At 38.9% G+C, this 21,940-nt stretch overlaps 1 protein-coding gene across 1 annotated transcript in view; it reads right to left on the bottom strand.

The window, feature by feature from the left end:
* Positions 1-21,940, bottom strand: part of LOC150089017 (uncharacterized) — a 153,371-nt gene that overhangs the window by 19,225 nt on the left and 112,206 nt on the right. Inside the window, exons 4-5 of the mRNA XM_090371005.1 lie at positions 10,418-10,544; positions 8,014-8,182 (exon numbers count right to left, since the gene is read on the bottom strand). Coding sequence (XP_090227131.1) covers positions 8,014-8,182; positions 10,418-10,544 — 296 coding nt within the window. The remainder of the gene's footprint in view (positions 1-8,013; positions 8,183-10,417; positions 10,545-21,940) is intronic.

Below are 21,940 nucleotides of genomic sequence, written 5' to 3'. Positions count from 1 at the left end.
ATAATATAAGAACAGCGTTATAGCAAATCAGCGTAAAACAAACCGCGTTATAACGGGGGATGTGTGGCCTTTAGTTTGCCTTTAGCCAGTGGGTGGTTGATTGCTAGAACAAACTTCCATCTGTTGTTGTAGAAGTTGACAGCTTAAACAGATTCAAGGCAGAACTAGACAAACATTTGGAGCGAGTGGATGGGTGAAATGAGAAGGGTGTGTGTGTGTGTGTGTTTTTTTTTTTTTTTTTTTTGGCTGATGCTAAGCTTGCTTTTTTGCATCATGTGCCCTTGGTAATGCTAAGGATGGCAGAAAAGAGCAGGGCAGATAAGGAACCACCTTGGGGAGGAGCAATTCCTATCTTGGAGTCTAGTTAATAACTGTTCTTCGAACAGGAAATGAAATACTCTTTCACAAAACAACCTTAATGAAGAATAATGGAAAATCTTTGATTAGGAATTGTTCCTGTATAGAAAGGAGGGAATTAATAGAAATTAAATTAAGTATTAAGAGAACATAAGTATGTTATAGTAGACTGTTTTTCCATTCAATTTGAGTATACACTTGTCCTTTACAGAAAATCTGGGCCTATTAAATAGAAAAGCATGCATTTTTTAAAATAATTTAAGATAAATTAAGATGCTGAGATCAGTTGAAAATACAACAGACTGACTGGAGTTTGTTTTATGCAGAGGAATATCACTCTACAATTGCACCAATGATGAACCCAGGCTTCTCTTGCTAAGGACTTAAAAAAGGCTAGTGCTTTTAAGGACAAAAATTGGAAAGAAATCTGCCCCAAAACAGGAGCAATTAATTACCTGATTTATTACTTCAATCAGTTCTTGGTGAAAGTGATCTTTTTTTTTTTGGTAGTTGTTGGCGCATCGCCTTCTGTGGCCATAATGCACCTCCCAAGGTTTTTGCAGTACTTTGATCCAAGCCTCAGGCAGGATTCAAACCCGTGACCTTTGGGTTGCTAGGCAGGCACTTTACCCACCCGGCTGGCCCGGTCTGCATGTGAAAGTGATCCTGCTAAGGACTGGCATATTAACAAAGTTATTGCCCCATGGCTGTTCCATCCCTGCTTCATGCAAGGAGGAGAGCGTAAGGATGTGGCTCATTCCATTTGGCTGTACTGTGTTGAGGAGTCTTGGTTTGATGCTAAGAGCAGCGAAAAAGATTGCTTTTTCCTGGATTCAATCAGTTCTTGGTGAAAGTGACCTTGATTCTTGACTTTGCCAAAAGAGCTTCCATTTATCAACGAACAAACTGAATGTGCAGATTGATGGGTTCCATTTGTAATTTTGGTGAGCAGATTTTTATCCTTAAAAACAGTCAAAGATCTGGTTACTGTACCATGGTTTAGAATATTACAAAATTATCAAATTAAATTGGACATAATGGTTTGGATAATTGAAACTGGATCACTAAAAAAAGCTTTCTCTAGAGTCCCAAGTATAAATGCTACAAATAAAACTTTAGCAACTGGGATGTTTATGGATTCTGAGTTGAAAGTCTTCTTAAACTGCATGGTAACATTTAGATATGAAGGTCAGGAAAGGTAACAGTTTCTTACTGATGATTTACTGTACCTCTACATCTAGCAAGGAGGAGGTTATAGTTCTGTTCTACAAGTCAATGGTGAGACCACATTTGGAATAATCTGTTCAGGTCTGGAGGCCACATCTATAGAGACATTGAGCTTCTTGAAACGAATCAAAGACAAGTGGATTACGGAACCTGCAACTAATTATCTCAGAGGAAATTTGAGGTGTATAAAGCACTGGGGGGGGGGGGGGGGAGATGAACAATGGTAGAATTCTCACAATGGAATGAGACAGATGCATAAATAGAAACTAGTGGGTAACTAACATACTGAGACTCTCGGGAAGATTAGTCACCCCGTTGCTAACCTACTAGAATAAACTGACTCCACAAGAGGTCACGGCTGACAGTGTGGCGAGGGGCACTTGGATCAGCACTTCTGGGGATGGGTAGAGTATGAAGGTTGGATGTAGTGATATGAACAAGTTTTTTTAAAGTCTGCCTTTCTTGCTGTTTGTTTGTTTCTTTGGTTTTTAGGAGCATTAGCAACTAAGGCTATATTGCTCCGGGAATATGCGGTGGACATTCCCTGACCTTTCCGCATCCTCAGTATTTGGTGGTGACAGGCTCAAACCCCGGTCTAATCAAGAAGCGTGTGCTACGCACTGCTGTTCCTTCCCACCTGGCTACGGAGGCGCCGCATTTCTTGCATCTTTTGGCCTTTATTAACACTAAAAGTTGTGTGTGTGACTGCTTAGATGAAGACAAATTCCTAGTGTGCAAATGTTTTTTTTTTTTTTTTTTTCCCCTATCAATTTTAATGTAGTCTGCAGAGGAAGGAAAAATCCAAATGTTAGCATTAGTAGAGGCATATGATGCAAGAAAGCAAGCTTATGCAGTATCAGCCAAAAAAAAAAAAAAAAACTTCCACTTCACCCCTCCGTTCGTTTGAAATACCTGTCCAGCTGAGCCTTAAATTTATTTAGGCTATCAACTTCCACAACAAGGGATGGAAGTCTGTTCCACCAACCAACCACCCACTGGCTAAAGGCAAATTTCCGCAGATCCATCTTTCCTCAATTTGAATTTATTCCCTCTCAGGTGATTATTCTGAGCAAGAGGAAGAATCCCATCAGCATTGAGCATGCTCAAACCATTCAAGGCTTTATACCCCTCTATCAGATCACCTCGCCAGTGCCTAGTCTCCAGACACTGTAATTTGCAAAACTTAAGCCTTTCTTCGTAAAACCAACCCTTTGTTCCATTCACTAATCTGGATGCACTTCTCTGCACTCGTTCCAGCAGCTCTACATCCTTCTTGAAATGAGGCCTCCAGACCTGTATACAGTACTCAAGGTCTGGCCTGACCATTGCCTTATACAAGGGAATAATCACCTCCTTATCCCTGCTAGAAAAATTCCTGTATATCATTGACAAGACACCATGAGCTACTCTTGCCGCCCGTCTGCACTGCTCAGAGAACTTCATATCTGCCTGCACAATTACCCCCAGGTCCTTTTCATTCTGTACCACTGTCAGTGTAGTACCACAGAGTTGATACATTGCCCTGGGGTTGCTGTTTCCCATATATATAGTACTTTACATTTGTCAATGTTAAACTTCATTTCCCACTTCTCAGCCCATCTGCTCCACCTTTCCAGATCCTGTTGCAGTAGCATGGAGTCAGTAGTGTCCTTTAACCCTGCCAACCTTGCTTGATATACCATCATCAATATTATTTATAAATACAGAAAACAATAATGGACAAACACTGAACCCCGAGGGACTCCACTAATAACATTAGTCCACGATGAGCAGTATCCATTGATTACCACTCTGTCTTCTCCTCCTCAACCACCCCTTTATCCATAGCAGCAATTTGCCTCCAATGCCACACTCCAATTTGTGCAGCAGTCTTTCATGTGCAACAGTATCAAAAGCCTTTCTAAGATCCAAGTATATAATATCAAAGTTATTCCCTGCATCCAGCTCTTTTGTGACTGCATCATAGTATCCAATCAAATTGGTCAGGCAAGACTTCCCCTTAACAAAACCATGCTGTGTCCGAGCTATAACTGAAGTCTTGTCTAGATGATCCTGTAGTGTTTCTTTAACCAGTGCCTCCATTAATTTTCCTGGAACAGAAGTTGAACTCACAGGTCTATAATTACTTGTGTCAGCCTTTGATCCTCCTTTGTGAATTGGGGTCACATTTGCACATCTCCAGTCTATGGTACCTCCCCTGAGTCCAAGGAAGCTCTCATAATTATGGCTAAGAGTTTGCTTACTTCCTTTGCTGCCTCCTTTTATATAACTGGATAGATCTCATCCACCCCAGGTGCCTTTCTTGTGTTTATCTTCAACAATTTCTCCTCCACTTTACTCTCAGTTATTACAAGATTATCTAGCTTACTCTCAGAGTTGAATACTCCTCTGGCATTCCCCTCGCTGAATAACTCCTCAAGTGTGAATGTCGATGCAAAATATTCATTTAGTTTGTTAGCTACCTGAGCAGGATCATCAACAGTTGAACCATCGATATCAAGTTACTGTTACATGCTCATGATAGCCTAAAACTGAATGTGTGTGCAGTTTGCTGCCCACATATTTGGTCTTTATGTGAGTAGGAACACCACAGTCACAGACATAGAAGAAATTCAACCTCAAACTGTCTCTCACGTATGGTTATTATTTTTTTTTATTATTTTTTTTTATGTGAACCACAAACATGAGAGGTATTAGAACCAATAGTACTTAGTACCGTGCTTGGGTTGGAGGTTGAGAAGACGAAAGAATATATTTGTTGACATTGGACTTCTGTAGACTAATTTTCAGGAAATACGTATGAAGGAAGTAGTTCCAGGAAATGGCAGTTGAATGAATAAAGAGGAAGATGAAAAGTTGGTTCTATGGGTTTGAAGTTGGACAATAAATGGATGTTGGCTGGTGGCGGCACAGGTTGGGACTGTTTTGAAAGAGAGAGCTGGAATTATAGAAGCCAATTCAGAAGAACAGTGCTAATGGAAGTATCTGTAGAAGAGGCATGCAGCAGAAACTGTATGTCTATGAGAAAGCGAGTGGAGAGACTCTGTTAGAGATGAATCATTAATTAACCTAACTGCACTCTTTTGAATGGAATCAAGAAGCCTGAGAGAGGTTTTGGGGGCACAACCCAGATGTGGGAACAATATTCCATGGTAGGGCGGATTTGCGATTTATAGAGTGAGCAGCTGTTTGGAAGAAAAGTAACGCCGAGAGCGAAAGAGAAAACCAAGTTTTTTAGATGCAGAGGAAGCAATATTTGTAATGTGCTTATGCCAATAGAGATTAGAAGTCAGGGTAATCCCCAAAAGAGATATATCATTTTGCCTAGAAATCGGAGTGTCACTAAAGATAAGCATAGGAGCAGAAGAATCCTTTTTGCGAGATATAAGACAAGACTGAGTTTTAGAAGGGTTGAAATCAACTAAGTTGTCTTTGCCCCACTGGAGAATTACCTGAAGATCGGCATTTAAGGAATTGGTAGTAGATTTCCGAGAAGTTGAAGCTGATTGAGCAGGACAAGGTTTCTCAAAATGGAAAGTGGAATGCAATGTGCTATCATTGGCAAAACCATGGATAGGATTTCCAGTCAATGGAAGAAGGTCATTAATATACAAGAGGAAAAGAGTGGGGGAAAGAACTGAACCTTGGGGGGACACCGGCATTTGTGGAGAAGTTAGAAGACGGAGAGTCATCTACCATCACCCTCAGTGAGCGATCAGAGAGAAAACTGGATAACCAATTACAAAAAACAGTTGGCAAACCACAAGATGGAAGCTTGTTTAGAAGACCTTTATGCCAAACACAATCAAAAGCCTTTGAGATGTCAAGAGCAACTACTTGTGTTTCACCAAACTTTTCCATTGAATTAGTCCATAAATGGGTAACATAAGCCAGAATATCACCAGTGGATCGACACTGACGGAATCCAGACTGGCGATCGTTGATCAGACGGAAGGTTTCTAGGTAGTTTAAGAGTTGGCGGTTAATTGATTTCTCCATTACTTTAGAAAGATTAGAAGTAATTGCAATGGGACGATAATTGGATGGGACGGATTTGTCACCCTTTTTAGGAACTAGCTGGATATGAGCAAATTTCCAAGCAGAAGGAAAAACACCTTTGGAATAAGAAAGTGAAAAAAGGCGGCAAAGAATAGGAGTAAGTTCTGGAGCACAGGTTTTGAGAACAAGTGGAGAAACACCATCAGGACCTGGAGCTTTCTTAGCATCAAGATTCATCAAAATCCTTCTGATATCCTTTTGATGGAAGACCACAGGAGGCATTGAATGAAGCATGTTGGGAATGGTGGGATGGGTTTTACCAAGATCACTAATACACGAGCTGGAAGAAAAATGGGATGCTAGCAGGTTAGCTTTATTCTTGGCTGAAGTGACAACAGAACCATCTGGTTTGGACAGAGGTGGGAGCAGAGATGGGCAAAAGTTTCGGCCAATAGCTTTGGCAAGAGACCAGAATGCTCGGCTACCATTAGGGCAAGAAGCAAATTTTCTACTCTTAGCCTGTTCAAACTCTAGCTTGGACTGATTAATAACTGCTTTACAATTGTTGCGAGCTTTGGTGTAGGCAGAAAATGAAACTGAAGAATTAGAAACAAGCCAATTACGATATGCAACATTCTTCTCTTGAACAGCCTTCGCACATTTATTGGAAAACCAAGGTTTAGATAAAGGACGAGATTTTAAAGTGGAGTGTGGGATAAAGGATTCCATTCCTGCAAGAATAATTTCACTGACACGATCTGAGCAAACGTTGACATCAGAAGTTTTGAAATAGTAATCCGACCAAGGAAAAGAAGAAAAGAAGTCTCGCAGGTCATCCCATTTTGCATTCTTGTAATGCCAAACAACACGAGGTTCGGAATAACCACGAGATAAAGGTTCCATTGGAGAAGAGACAATCACCAAGTTGTGATCTGAAATGCCTAAAGGACCTCTCACTTTGACCGTGTACTTAGAAGGGTTGCTTGTGAGAAAAAGATCAAGCGTATTGGCTGTATGATTAGGCCTGTCCGGTATTCTTGTAGGTAAATGAACAATCTGTGCTAGGTCATTAGTAATTGCAAAAGCCTCAGCATCTCGACCTGCTGGGTCGGTGTGACTAGAAAACGGAAGCCAGCTGGAGTTGTGAACATTAAAATCACCAAGGAAAATTACCTCACTGTTAGGAAAGTTGGACTGGAGAAAGTCAAGTTGCAAAGAGAGGAAGTCAAAGAGCTCCAAGTGATTAGTGGATTTGGGAGAACAGTAGAGACAACAGATGAATTTGACACGATGAGGTAGAGAGATTTTAAGCCAGAGAAGATCAAAGAGAGGAGATTCCAAATTGCCAAGTCTCTGACAGGGAATATCAGAACGGACATATGCACAAGTACCACCTCGGAAACGAAAGGAATCATACAACGAATATTTTGGGCATCTGAGATGAGCAGTAGTTGAATCAACCGATAACTGAGATTCAGTCAGAAAAAGTACATGGGGTTTGGCAGACTGCAAGTGGAAATGAACATCGTTGAGATTAGAATTGAGACCACGTATATTTGTGAAATGAATTAGGAAGTGCTTGGGAGGTTTAGATCTTTTCGCGGATAAGCTTGCTCTATTCGTTTGACAATTCATGGTATATTCAATAGTAAGAAAAAGTAGGTGGGACATGCTGTGTGAAGTAATAAAATTTTTGGATATGGCGTACACGTGGTAAGAATATACCCAGATCCTTGACATAATGTGGCCTCGACGCATTATGTACATGCAGTACATGCTCCCCGCATACACACTACTCTGACTCCCTCCAGTCACTATCTGGCAGAGTAGAGATAGCAAGATTATACACTAGTTGATCCGGAAGCCTCCTAGAGAGTTACCAATAGGTTCGGTCCGGTGTACTAACTAGCGGCCAGCCTGCGAGCACCGTTTTAGAGCTGTACCCTCGAAATGTAAGGAATATTGGATCTCACCACGATGTTCACCATAACCTCAAAAGTCATCAATCATACTGCATGATGGAAGAGATAGGGTAGGGTTGACCGGAACTTAGCTCTAGAGACTAAACATGGGTTCCACCACTTCAAGGCGCCTCCGTAGCCAGGTGGGAAGGAGCAGCAGTACGTACCACACGCTTCTTGATTAGACCGGGATTCGAGCCCGTCACCACCAAATACGGAAGATGCGGAAAGGTCAGGGAATGACCACCGCATATTCCGGAGCAATATGGCCTTAGTTGCTAATGCTCCTAAAAACCAAATAATAACAATAACAACAATAACCACCACTTCAAGCCTCCAATAAGCAAAGTTGTGGTATTTCACCGGTTGAATTGTTATGCATTGAGTTCTAGTAATACGCTAATAAAATTTTATTGACGTGTTTAGAAAAATCTTGTATAAAATGATTTAATTAAATGCAAGAACATACCCGACTTTTACGCCCAGCAGCTCTTTGAATCTGCCTTAAAGTTTCACTATATTCATCAATCTTGGGAGAGTGGCCAGTGGGTGTTGGTGCTCTGTGTCCTTCTGATGGGGTTGAGCTAGGAGATGACCTATGATAACCACCAGATCCTCCTGTTGCCAAGTAATGTTCCCTAAAAATATAACCGTAAACGTTAAATCAAAACATTCTTCATCAATTCACATAACAAATATACCTGGATATGAAATTTCATGGCTTGCTTCACTCAAAGCTTCCACACATGCAGTAGTACCCATCACACAATTTATAGCAAGCAAAAAAAAACATTTATTATGTCACATGCATACCTAAAGTTTGTTCTAATCAGTCCTATTACCTATATTAAAAAGCAGCTGCATCATTTCTGAATTCCATATTGAAAAAAAAAAAAACTGGTGCAATTAAATATGAAATTCAAAAATCCCCCCCACCCCCAATTTAGATATTGGAACTGATTAGGACAATTAAAACAATATTTGCTTGATTTCTTTAGACTAACTAAATCATTTATTTTCTTCATCATTTGTTTCATTCAAATTTAGTGCTAAACAGAATCTAACAACCACTTCAAATATAATATAACTGAGATGGCAAACAGCACATGAGAACAATGAAATGGCTTTTTCTGAGTAATTATATACTCAAAACATAGTACCTCTATTGCCAAAGCACAGCAGAGATTGATCTTCTCCTCAGCTGTCCACTTCATATCAGACTGCATAAATATGTCCAAGTCTTTTTCATTCTCCGCTACATTCAGGATAATGGAGAATGAAAAGGACCTGGGCATATTTGTGCAGTCAGATGATAAAGTTTTCATAGCAGTGCAGACAGGCTGCCAGAGTAGCTCATGGGATCTTGTCAATGATATACAGGAACTTTGCTAGCAGGTATAAGGAGGTGATTATCCCTTTGTATAAGGCAATGGTTAGGCCACACCATGATTACTGCATACAGTTCTGGAGGCCTGATTTTGGGAAGGATTTAGAGCTGCTGTAACAAGTAGAGAGAAGAGTAATGAGACTGGTGAAGGGAATAATTCTGCTTACCAAGAAAGGCTTAAGTTTTGCAAATTGCATCATCTGGAGACTAGGCACTTGTGAGGTGATCTGATTGAGGTGTATAAGGCTTTGAATGGTTTGAGCAAGCTCAATGCTGATGGGATTCTTCCTCTTGCTCAGGTTATGCACTTCAGGGAGCACAGATGCATGGAAATCTGCCTTTAGCCAGCGAATGGTTGATTGCTGGAACAAACCTTCGGAGCGAGTGGATAGGTGAAATGGGAAGGGTTTTTTTTTGGTGATGCTGTATAAGCTCACTTTCTTGCATCATATGACACTAATAATGCTACTGATACTGCAACACTGTTTTATATTTGGAAGCTCTAATCATTATCATATTTTCCCATTTATTTTGCTTAAATTATGTATTATTTGTATTAGTAATCCAAATTAAAAAGGTGCTCTATGATAATGTATATACTTTTAATGAAATTATAATATTAAATTTTTTTTTTTTTTTTTCATAAAAGGCACTGAAAAGATAAAATGCTTAATTATCTGAGGAGGTAAACAAAATGGTTAAAATTACATCTGCAGTGGTGCATACACATTCAATATTGGCTATGCTAATAAATACATTTAACATTTTCACTTACTATTTGCAACTGGCATACAAACCTTATAAAGAAGCAGATAAATATTAAATAAGTATATTACCAATGTCACAAACAAGACAGAGAAATGGCATGCATTGGTAAAATCTACCGTGTGGTTGTATCTTCCATATTTAGGGATTTCTTTTCTTTGCTAGATTCCAACAAGTTTATTTCATGTGTTAGTATTCAACACATGAAATAGAGAATTGTGCACACATCAATGTAGAAATTTCTTTAGGATTTCATTTATACCTGAATCATACGCACGACCTTGCAAATTATTTAAGGTAGTTTCTCTTTAGTGGCTTTTATCAAAAATTAGTGAATTTTTGTATTATAATAGCACTTACTTTTTAACAGTTTAGTGCTTTATTAGCTTCACTGAATTACTACATTACATACTTCTCAGCAGATTATTTTATCCTTATCTGTTCAAAATATATGAGAGCATACCTTTGCACTAATTAATTATTGCACAGTTAAAACTGTAGCAGTGTAGGATATTTTTAAAAGTACTTAGATCATATCCAGTCTATCAGAATTAGTAACCTATTGAATATTTTGCAAGTTTTTAATAATGATAATTAAAACTTACTTATTTACATGACTTTTAGACAACACATATCCATTATTAAGGCATAATCAGCAGGCAGGATTATTTTATTTTTAATTCCTCATTATTTCTAATGCAACAAGAATGTAATGACTTACCTTTTTAGTAACTGTAATTGGTTTGTCAAGCACGTATTTGTTTTTAATGCTTCCTTTAATGCACTTCGCAATTTCTTTACTTCCTTTTCCAGTTTCTCTAATTTTTCTTTAACTTCTGAAGGAATTTCTACAAAACAAAAGCAATTTTAAAATAGATAGTTATGTTATAAGCATAGCTTATTTTATGAAGCACCAAATTACTGTGCAAAGATTATCAAAGTATTCTGAGTGTGGGATAAAATTAACCGAGCTATCCCATAACTAGCAATATGTACTGCCAAGGTACTTTTGTCCTTCCTTATGCTTGATAGTGCATAATTCTGAATACAGTGCAAACTTGATATAACAATAACATGGATGTCAAGGACAACTTTAACATCTGCATTATAATTGAAGCATCATCATCATCATCATCAGCCATTTTCAATCCACTGCAGGATGAAGGCCTCTCCAGCAACTTTCCAGTTCCTTCTGTTTTGTGCAATGGCCATCCGTTTACTACCCACAAACTCATGAATTTCATCTATCCATCTCCGCCTTTGTCTTCCAGGTTTTCTTCTAGCTCCTCTTGGGTACCATTCTGTTATTTTCTTAGTCCATCTGTCATTATGTCTTCAAGCTATGTGTCCTGCCCGAGACCATTTTAGTTCTTTAGTTTTGATAAGAATGTCCTTTACTTGAGTTTGCTGCCTTATCCATGTGTTTCTCTTCTTATCTAACAGTCTGATTCCCAATATAATTCATTCCATTCTTTGCTGTGTAGTTCTCAGCTTCTCTTCCATTCTTTTGGTGAGTGCCCAAGTTTCACTTCCACGTCATGGTGGGTAGTATACATTGGTTCATTATTTTACGTTTCAGACAAACTGGGATATTGCTCTTCAGTATGTGACTATATTTCCTGAATGCTATCCATCTAAAATTTATTCTTCTCTTGACTTCCAGCCGTTTATCATTATTACAGCTAATAACTTATCCCAGATAAGTATATGACTCCACCTTTTCAATTACTGCTCCTTCAATCATTATTTCCCTTTCTGTGGCATACTTGTTCATCATTACTTTTGTTTTAGCCATATTCATTTTTAGTCCAAAATCCTTACTAACTGTGCATAACTGATTAAGATTTTCCTCTAATTCTTTGGGATCGTGGCTTATGACCATAATGTCATCTGCAAATCGTAAATGGTTTAGGTACTCTCCGTTCACATTGACTCCTTTCTGCGACCAGTCTAATCTTCTGAAAGCTTTCTCAAGGGCAGAAGTAAACAGCTTCGGAGATATTGTGTCTCCTTGTCGAACTCCTTTCTCGATTTTAAATTTCCTACTGTTTTTGTCTAGTCTAATAAAGGAGGTAGCATTCTCATATATTTTCTTCAAAATCATAATATATGGGGTATCTATGCCTTGTCTTTCCAGTGCCCGAAACATTGCCTTATGCTGTATGGAGTCAAATGCCTTTTCATAATCCACAAATGCCAGGCATAATGATGTTTTATATTCATTTGCTTTCTCCATCAGCTGTGATATTACGTGAAGGTGATCCATAGTCAAGAATCCTGTCCTAAAGCCAGCTTGCTCTTTCGGTTGATTCTCATCAAGTATTCTTTCTAATCTGTTAGTAATGACCCTTGTGAACAACTTGGAGATGTGGGATAACAAGCTAATTGGTCTATAATTTCCAATTCTGATTTATCTCCTTTCTTATGCAGCAAAACTATGATTGCATTATTCCACTCCTTAGGCATCACACCTTTTTTAATGCACTTTGTGAAGAGTCATGCCAGTTATTGTGTTATGTCTCTTCCTCCTAATTTTAACAACTTTACAGTAACTTCATTTTCCCCTGGGGCTTTCTGATTCTTCATTTTCTTCAATGCATGTTCTACCTCATCAGGAAGAATATCGGGTATGTCGTATGTGTTGCTAATTTGCGATCCATCTTCCCCACTGGTGGCATCATTCCCTCGCTCTTTGTATAATTCTCTATAGTAGTCTTCTGCTATTTATAAGTACACCATCGCTACTTTTCAGTTTCAGTATCATTTGTCTTTCTGTATTACTGTTCATGGCTGCTGATTTAAGTCTTTTGTTTTCCCTTAATGCTTGTTCTACTTTTCTTGTGTTAAATCTTCTTATGTCCTCTCTGAGTCTCTTTCTAATGGCTTTGCATAACTCAGTATACTCAATTTTCTCCTTGTCAGTGTTTATCTTGCTCTTCATTTGTCACCTTTGGTTGATCATAACAAGTGTTTCTTGACTAATTTTTTCTTCTTTGGATTTCTTTTTCCATATAGGTTTCTTGGGCTTTATCACTTTCAGAAAGTTGTAATATTCATTGTCGATATCTTGGTCCTGAGTAGTCTGCAGAAGCTCAAATTTGTTCTTAAGTTCCAGTACATTCTGCTTTTTCTCCTCTTCTGTTATCACAAAGACCTTTGTATTATTTACTCGAGTCAGTTTTTTCCTTTCGTTTCCTACATCTCTATCAAGTGTACATCTTACCATTCTGTGATCACTTCCAACATTTACCTTATTCAGGACGGTACGGTAACATCATTCACAATATATCTTCTATTAGTGAGGATGAAGTCGATTTCATTAGTTGTTAATCCAGTTGGACTCTTCCATGTCCACTCTTTGTTCACCCTTTTCTTGAAAAGTGTTCATTACTGACAATCCTTGGGATTATGCAAATTCCACAAGTCTTTCACCTCTTTCATTTCTTTCACCAATTCCAAAATTTTCCTATAGTTCCCCTTTCTGCACTGTTTTGTCTTTTTCCAACCTTAGCATTGAAGTCCCCCATTATAATGGTGTAGTGGGTTTTCTGCTCATCTAGAAGACTCAATTTCAGTGTACATTTCTTCAACCTCTTTATCATCATGGCTCGATGTTGGTGCATAAATCATTATAACCTTTAGCTTGTACCTCTTAGAAATCCTGAGTATTAGTCTTGACACCCTTGATGTACATTTGAATTCCAAAATGTTGTTTTTTAAATCTTTGTGGACCAGAAACCCAACTCCACCTTCACTCCTTTCACTGTTTCCATTGGTGTTCAGCAGATTTCCACTTGATAAACTTATAAGTGATTCATTTCTTCTTCTTGTTTCAGCCAAACTGATGATATTCCAATTCACATTTTCTTATTCCTTTTCCAGCTCTAATATCCTGTCTTCACCGATGAGCGATCTTATGTTGTAACAGGCCAAGTTCAGTTTCCGTGCATGGCAACCTGGTTGTACCCAGAGATTCTTAGCACCCTCTGCTTCACTCTGATCCTCTCGCTGCCGTAAGAGGGGGAGTGAAAGCCGCTGGGAACTAAGGACCATTTGTTTCATCGTGCTGTCATATGCTGGAGGGTTTGGTCTTTTCCTCTTCACGCTGACCAGGCATCTTGAAGAGAACCACTCTACACATTCGTTGCCACCTAAGTGACGTAACAGGACTTACCATCGAGAAGGTGTGAGTGGATTTTAGGGAGGCAGGCCAACCGGACTTCTCCTAAATCTTCCGTAATAGAAAGATATTGGATCCATCAGTGTTTTAGACTGAGTGTCTGATAACACACAGAATACCTGTTCCCCTCTAAGCCCCAAGTGAAGCATGTTATAGTAAAAAATAAAATTTAGCAAGTTATTTCCTAATTTCTTAACATGGTAACTGTCCATTTCATAAATGGACTGTTACCATAGTTTTTCATTTATAATATTAAAAAAGATATGCTATTACGGACTTACAATTTACATATTCTTTCTGAAATAGTCATCTAATTTATTTTGCAAGAATTGACAGCATTGTTTTGGTGCATTCTCGCTGTTCACAGAGACTCTTTCACTCAGGTGATGCACAACTGGAGCTTCAGTATCCACTTCAATCCAAGCTGCCTGCAGGGTCATTTGCATTTGCTCCAAGACTGTCACCAAGTACATTACAAGCATTTGTTTCTTGTTCTGGAAGTGCTACTAACTCAAGGTTGCAATTGTGATTAGTGATCTTGTCTTTTTCAATAATTCCTTTCAGTAGTTTTCAACTGCCAATTGAGCTTTCTCCCATGCCAAAGCAACACTGTAAGCAATGTCTTTCAGTATTAGGTTTTTCAGAAATTCTAGACTGAAATTTAGAGTTCATAACAACATCAAGCAGCTCACCATAAAGGTAGGCTTTGAAGGCTTGAATAATGTCTTGATCCGTGGACACTTTGATCGATGAAATTGTGTTCTTTGGCAGAATCAACTCAGATCTTGCCATCTTTCAATTTTTGAAAATCTGTTAAAGAATAGGCTGGAGATCAAACAGTAACAAAGCCTTTTCTTAAAGTTTTTTGGGAGGCTAGTGGCATCTCAATAATGGGCCAAACTCACAAACCATAAAGCAAAAATAGTGTCATCCAAGCATCGGAGCCATTTTTATAAATCAAAATTTCATGTTGAAATGTTTGAAACTCTGCGGGCACTGACTTCTACCAATGCAAAATGGTTTTCGCCTGTGATTGTCAGCCTTGTTTGTGTACATAAGAGAGTCACCCCCCCCCTCTCATTTGATTTCATGCCCACTGATGAAAAGTTGTACAACTGTTTATCAGTGAATTTACCATCTTAAATCATATTATGCATTAATTCAGGAATGCTTCCATTGCTTTAGTGTCACTAGATGTAGATTTGCCTATGACATTATCCTGGGATATCCAACGATGAACCTTTAAATGTGTCATCTCCAACAAGTAGCTAATGACACTGAACTGCTTGTGTACTTTCAAAATTATCTAACTTATTGGTACTCCACTATATTTTGTACAAGAAACTGTTTGTACAAGCATTGATTCACATCACTGTTGTCTAGTTTTTTTTGGAGATATTTCATCTTGTACAGTCATTTTTCATTTTTCTTTCATCCAAATGCAGATTGTTCCATCTGGAATTCCACACTTACGAAATATACCGTACTTTGTTTTTCCACTTTTAACTCTTTTGATCACCAACTGCATAATTATTTTTAATTTGCAGCCATTACCACAATCCTACTGATTTACTAAGATAGATCCACCATGTGTTGGAGAAAAAAAAAAGTCAGAAATGCAGTAATTGCTGAAAAATTCACAAAATTACTATTTGCTATAAGAGCAAAGGATGTCTATTATATACACAGTTTACTGTGCTTCAAGAAAATTAAACCCAAACCAGGTCATCTGGCTCGAGATGAAATATTGGCCTATCATTGTGCTGAAGTGAAGTCATTTATGGAGAAAGCAGAAAGCACTTCTTGATTAGACCGGAGTTCGAGCCCGTCACCACCAAATACGGAGGATACGGAAAGGTCAGGGAATGACCACCGCATATCCCGGAGCAATATGGCCTTAGCAATATGGCCTCCTAAAAACCAAATAACAAACAAACAAACAAACCCTGCTCAACCATCTTCAATTTTGTTGAAACTTGGTGGATGTTTAAACAGGTTTCAAATAAAGCTGTGCAAAAATTAAGTTCAAAATATAGTATGCTTGAGGCACCAGCACCTTTTTTTGTGGAGGTCACTTGTGTTACATGGAATAAATCACAAAAAAATTTCAGTTTTAAGTGTTAATGACTTTTTTTTTTTTTTTTTTTATGTAAACTCCAAACATGAGGTATTAGAACCTATAATACTTAGTACTTTGCTTGGGTTGGAGGTTGAGAAGACAAAAGAAGATATTTGTTGACATTGGACTTCTGTAGACTAATTTTCAGGAAATACGTATGAAGGAAGATTGTTCCAGGAAATGGCAGTTGAATGAATAAAGAGGAAGATGAAAAGTTGGTTCTGTGAGTTTGGAGTTGGACAGTAAATGGATGTTGGCGGGTGGCTGCACGTGTTCGGCCTGTTTTGAAAGAGAGAGAGAGAGAGCGGGAATTATAAAAGCCAATTCAGAAGAACAGTGCCGATGGAAGTATCTGTAGAAGAGGCACGCAGAAGAAACAGTAAGTCTATAAGACAGCGAGTGGAGAGACTCTGTTAGAGATGAATCATTAATTAACCTAACTGCCCTCTTCTGAATGGAATCAAGAAGCCTGAGAGAGGTTTTGGGGACTTGTTTGTTATTTGGTTTTTAGGAGCATTAGCAACTAAGGCCATATTGCTCCGGGATATGCAGTGGTTATTCCCTGACTTTCCGCATCCTCCGTATTTGGTGGTGACGGGCTCAAACCCCGGTCTAATCAAAAAGCGTGTGCTATGCACTGCTGCTCCTTCTCAACTTGCTACGGAGGTGCAGTTTTGGGGGCACCACCCCAGATGTAGGAACAATATTTCATGGTAGGGCAGATTTATGATTTATACAGAGTGAGCAGCTGTTTGAAAGAAAAGTAACGCAGAGAGCGAAAGAGAAAACCAAGTTTTTTAGATGCAGAGGAAGCAATATTTGTAATGTGCTTGTGCCAACAGATATTAGAAGTCAGGGTAACCCCCCAAAGAGATATATCATTTTGCTTGGAAATCGGAGTGTCACCAAAGATAAACATAGGAGCAGAAGAATCCTTTTTTGCGAGATATAAGACAAGACAGTTTTAGAAGGGTTGAAATCAACTAAGTTGTCTTTGCCCCACTAGAGAATTAACTGAAGATCGGCATTTAAGGAATTGGTAGTAGATTTGGGAAGTTGCAGCTGATTGAGCAGGGCAAGGTTTCTCAAAATGGAAAGTGGAATGCAATGTGCTATCATCGGCAAAACCATGGATAGGATTTCCAGTCAATGGAAGGAGGTCATTAATATACAAGAGGAAAAGAGTGGGGGAAAGAACTGAACCTTGAGAGACACTGGCATTAGAGGAGAAGTTAGAAGACAGAGAGCCATCTACCATCACCCACAGTGAGCGATCAGAGAGAAAATTGGATAACCAATTACAAAAAACAGTTGGCAAACCATAAGATGGAAGCTTGTTTAGAAGACCTTCATGCCAAACATGATCGAAAGCCTTTGAGATGTCAAGAGCAACTACTGTGTTTCACCGAACCTTTCCATCGAATTTGACCATAAATGAGTAACATAAGCCAGAATATCACCAGTTGATCGACACTGACGGAATCCATTCTGGCAATCGTACATCAGCCGGAAGGTTTCTAGGTAGTTTAAGAGTGGGCGGTTAATTGATTTCTCCATTACATTAGAAAGAGTAGAAGTAAATGCAATGGGACAATAATTAGATGGGAGGGATCACCCTTTTTAGGAATTGGCCTGATATGAGCAAATTTCCAAGCAGATGGAAAAACACCTTTGGAATAAGAAAGTGAAAAAAGGCGGCAAAGAATAGGAGTAAGTTGAGGAGAACAGGTTTTGAGAACAAATGGAGAAATACCACAAGGACCTGGAACTTTCTTAGCATCAATATTTGTCAAAATCCTTCTGACATCCTTTTGATGGGAGACCACAGGAGGCATTGAATGGAGCGTGTTGGGAATGGTGGGAGGTATTTTACCAAGATCATTAATACATGAGTTGGAAGAAAAATGGGATGCTAGCAGCTCAGCTTTATCCTTGGTTGAAGTGACAACAGAACCATCTGGTTTGGACAGAGGTGGGAGCAGAGATGGGCAAAAGTTGCGGTCAATAGCTTTGGCAAGAGATCAGAATGCTCGGCTGCCATTAGGGCAAGAAGCAAGTTTTCTACTCTTAGCCTGTTCAAACTCTAGTTTAGACCGATTAATAACTGCTTTACAATTGTTGCGAGCTTTGGTGTTGGCAGAAAATAAAACTGAAAAATTAAAAACAAGCCAATTACGATATGCAACGTTCTTCTCTTGAACAGCCTTAGCATATTTATTGGAAAACCAAGGTTTAGATAAAGAACGAGATTTTAAAGTGGAGTGTGGAATAAAGGATTCCATTCATACAAGTATAATTTCACTGACACGATCTGAGCAAATGTTGACATCAGAAGTTATTATTATTATTATTATTAGCCATATAGTACAAGGAAGCCTGAGGCTTATGCTGTACCAGGCAATAGAGAGAGAGAGAAGTAAAAGGGAATCACCAAGAAAGAGAAGAATGATGATATCCAGCTGAGGACCCTAGGTGTGCCAAGCCCATACTCACCAGATGTGAGCCCCCGGGGTTGAATTTTGAAACAGTAAGGAAAAGACCAAGGAAAAGAAATCTCGCAAGTCATTCCATTTTGCTTTCTTGTAATGCCAAACAACAAGAGGTTGGGAATAGCCATGAGATAAAGACTCCATTGGAGAAGAGACAATCACCAAGTTGTGATCTGAAGTGCCTAAAGGACCTCTCACTTCGACCGTGTACTTAGAAGGGTTGTTTGTGAGAAACAGATCAAGCGTGTTGGCTGTATGATTAGGATTGTCTGGTATTCTTGTAGGTAAATGAACAATCTGTGCAAGGTCATTAGTAATTGCAAAAGCCTCAGCATCTCGACCAACTGGGTCGGTGTGACTAGAAAACGGAAGCCAGCTGGAGTTGTCAACATTAAAATTACCAAGGAAAATTACCTCACTGTTAGGAAAGTTGGACTGGAGAAAGTCAAGTTGCAAAGAGAGGAAGTCAAAGAGCTCTAAGTGATTACTGGAGTTGGGAGAATGGTAGAGACAACAGATGAATTTGACACAATGAGGTAGAGACATTTTAAGCCAGAGAAGATCGAAGAGAGGAGGTTCCAAATTGAGAAGTCTCTGACAGGGAATATCAGAACAGACATATGCACAAGTACCACCTTTGAGGCGAAAAGAATCATACAACGAATAATTTGGGCATCTGAGATGGGCAGTAGTTGAATCAACCGATAACTGAGATTCTGTCAGAAAAAGTACATGTGGTTTGGCAGACTGCAAGTGGAAATGGACATCGTTGAGATTAGAATTGAGACCACGTATATTTGTGAAATGAATTAGGTCGAGGTGTGGGCGCCACACCTCGACCCCTGCTTACGTTCACACCTGGGTGGTCAACCCACCATGTATTTGTGCATAGAGGTTATACCCAGGATTACTAATAGTCGCATCACCGTGAAGGTTCAAGCAGAGGATTTGGCTGTTACAAACAGTCCAGACTTTGCTGAAATTGGGTCCACTCGACTTGAGTGTCACCTGAATATCAGTTCCATCAGCGTTTTAGACTCCCAGGTAGCAAGTACAGCTTGTCTAGCCTATTTGAGAGAATGTCTGTGACAACCTCAATGACCATTTGCACAATGGTGAGAGGTAGTGCTCTGAAACTTGATATACGTAGTTAACTTTTGGCAGAGAATGCAAAACTTTTGGTATCCAGGCTCAAAAACCTTCACATTTTTTATAATGCGGTCTAAAACTGTCACCAAAAATTTGTCATGAAAAATTTAAGCAAGACTTTTGAAAGTCATAACTTTGAAATAAAAACCTTTGGTACCATTTTGGGACATACTGCTTAAAAACTGCATGAATTCAGCCTAACTAAATATCAGCTCTTATACTTGTTTTCTGGGTGAGATATTTTCCTTCAAAGATTGACTCAAAATTTAAGCCAAATTTGACCTATGTTAAGGGCCAAATATCTTAATGTGGGACACCTTCAATTCTCTCGTTTTTGCCACCACTGGAAAGAGCAGAGTTTCAGCTACAAGGATCATGGTTTATCTGTTTTGTACTTAAGGCCTTAAAATTAAGCCTAAACATCAAGTAGTTTTATGTGCTGTATTGTTATTTTGCGAGATCTTTTTTTTGTTGCAGAACACTTCCTTAATCCTGCCTAATGTTTAGAATAATCTAGAAATAGAGTAAATTCTAGAATTCTGGAATATTCTACAAGAATTGTCAAGAATTATAGAAAATTCAAGAATTATAGAATAACAGGTACATGTATACTTGCATGTACAGCAATGCTAGGAGTATAGGTAATAATTTTGTTGAGCTTGAAGTACTAGTTAAGACATCAAAGGCAGAATTGTTGGGATATCCGAGACATGGTGTCAACAGACATAAGCAGTGCAGAATTGGAATTTGGGGAGTACAATGTGTACAGAAAGAACAGACAAGACAGGAAGGGAGGAGGGCTATGCTGTTAGTTAAGAAACCCAAAATCTAAGGAAGTACACCCAATTGATGTTGGTGGACAATGCAATGTTCAGTCTGTTTGGTGTGACATAAGCACTGGGAAAGGAAAAATGAGAGTAGGTGTGTGTTATAGGTCTAATGAATCTGATGAGTATGAGCAATTGTGCAGAAAAATAGAGTGGGCCAGTAAATCATAATGTCTTATAATGGGAGATTTTAACTTTCCAGATATTGACTGGAACTTGTGGATTGGTCACTCGCACACTAGCAAGACTTTTGTGGATTTATTGGATGACTGTTTTCTACAGCAACATGTTCGAGAGGCAACCAGAGGGAGTAATACTCTTGATCTGATTATCAGCAGTGATTATTTATGCATTAAGAATTTGCAGATAAAGGAACCACTGAGTTCCTTTATCTGCAAATTCAGTGATCACAATGTACTGATGTGGGAATTACTTAAAGATGTAACTACCATCAAGGCTAAAAGAAAAGGTGACTGCAGGGTCTCAGACAGTTTTTAAATTCAGTACAGTGGGATCAACTGATGATGCTACCAATGTTGAATTCTAAATGGGAAGCCTTCAGGGACTTAATTTTGGAGGCTACTAGGCTTTTCGTTCCAACTAAGAAATACTGTTCAAGGTTTAGGCCTAAATGGATGTCAGATGAACTATTGAGGCTCATGGCAGAGAAGAAGAAGAATGAATGGGATGCATATAAAGTATCAGGTGACACAGAAGCCTATGGCAGATATAAACTAGTCTGTAATCAAGTCACAAAGGAGGTTAGGCAGGCGAAGGTAGATTATGAGATATCCTTGGCAAAGGATGCAAAGAAAAACAGCAATTCTTTACTCACGTTGTTGTTATTGGGATTAACGACACAAGGGCTAATGAGGCCAAACTGTGTCTGTTCACGGTTTATTTACAGGCAACATATCGTTAGAGATGTTAAATTATATGCTCCTGTACAGGGCAATATGTTTTATATACATGAAAAGTTGTTGTATATCAGCTTCATTTCCTAATATATGAGATAAATTCGATGAGATGTTCACGTTAATAGTGACCGGAAAGTGTTTGATCAAATGGTTGAATATAAGGGACACTCAGCCAGAAAATGACGAACCGTAAGTTGCATCTGACAGGATGAGCACTGAGGTGGGTTTTCTCCCAGTAGCAGGAAGAGATGGTTATGGTGAGTGCGTCCAATTCTGAGCCTTGCCAATACCACTTCTCGTCTGTTTCATCGGAAGCTAGAGAGCCACAGTTTTGGACCTTCTTTTATCTGGTAAGGTTTATTGTTGATGTTACCTTTCCAGATCTGTAACCAATTATCTGTAACCACACTTTACAAATGATAGACTTATAGACAGTGTAAGGAACCTGAGGATATTGTGAGAGAGTGCTTTGAGGATGTTTAGTGGCAAAGTTAGCACTTTCATTTTCAGGAATGCCAGAATGGCCAGGGATCGAGCAGAAACTGATCAACTGATTGGAAACA

This window comes from Mastigoproctus giganteus, chromosome 3 (assembly GCF_048544385.1).
Source record: "Mastigoproctus giganteus isolate SK-2022 chromosome 3, ASM4854438v1, whole genome shotgun sequence".
Taxonomy (NCBI): domain Eukaryota; kingdom Metazoa; phylum Arthropoda; class Arachnida; order Uropygi; family Thelyphonidae; genus Mastigoproctus; species Mastigoproctus giganteus.
This window is presented reverse-complemented; position numbering and strand designations above follow the sequence as displayed.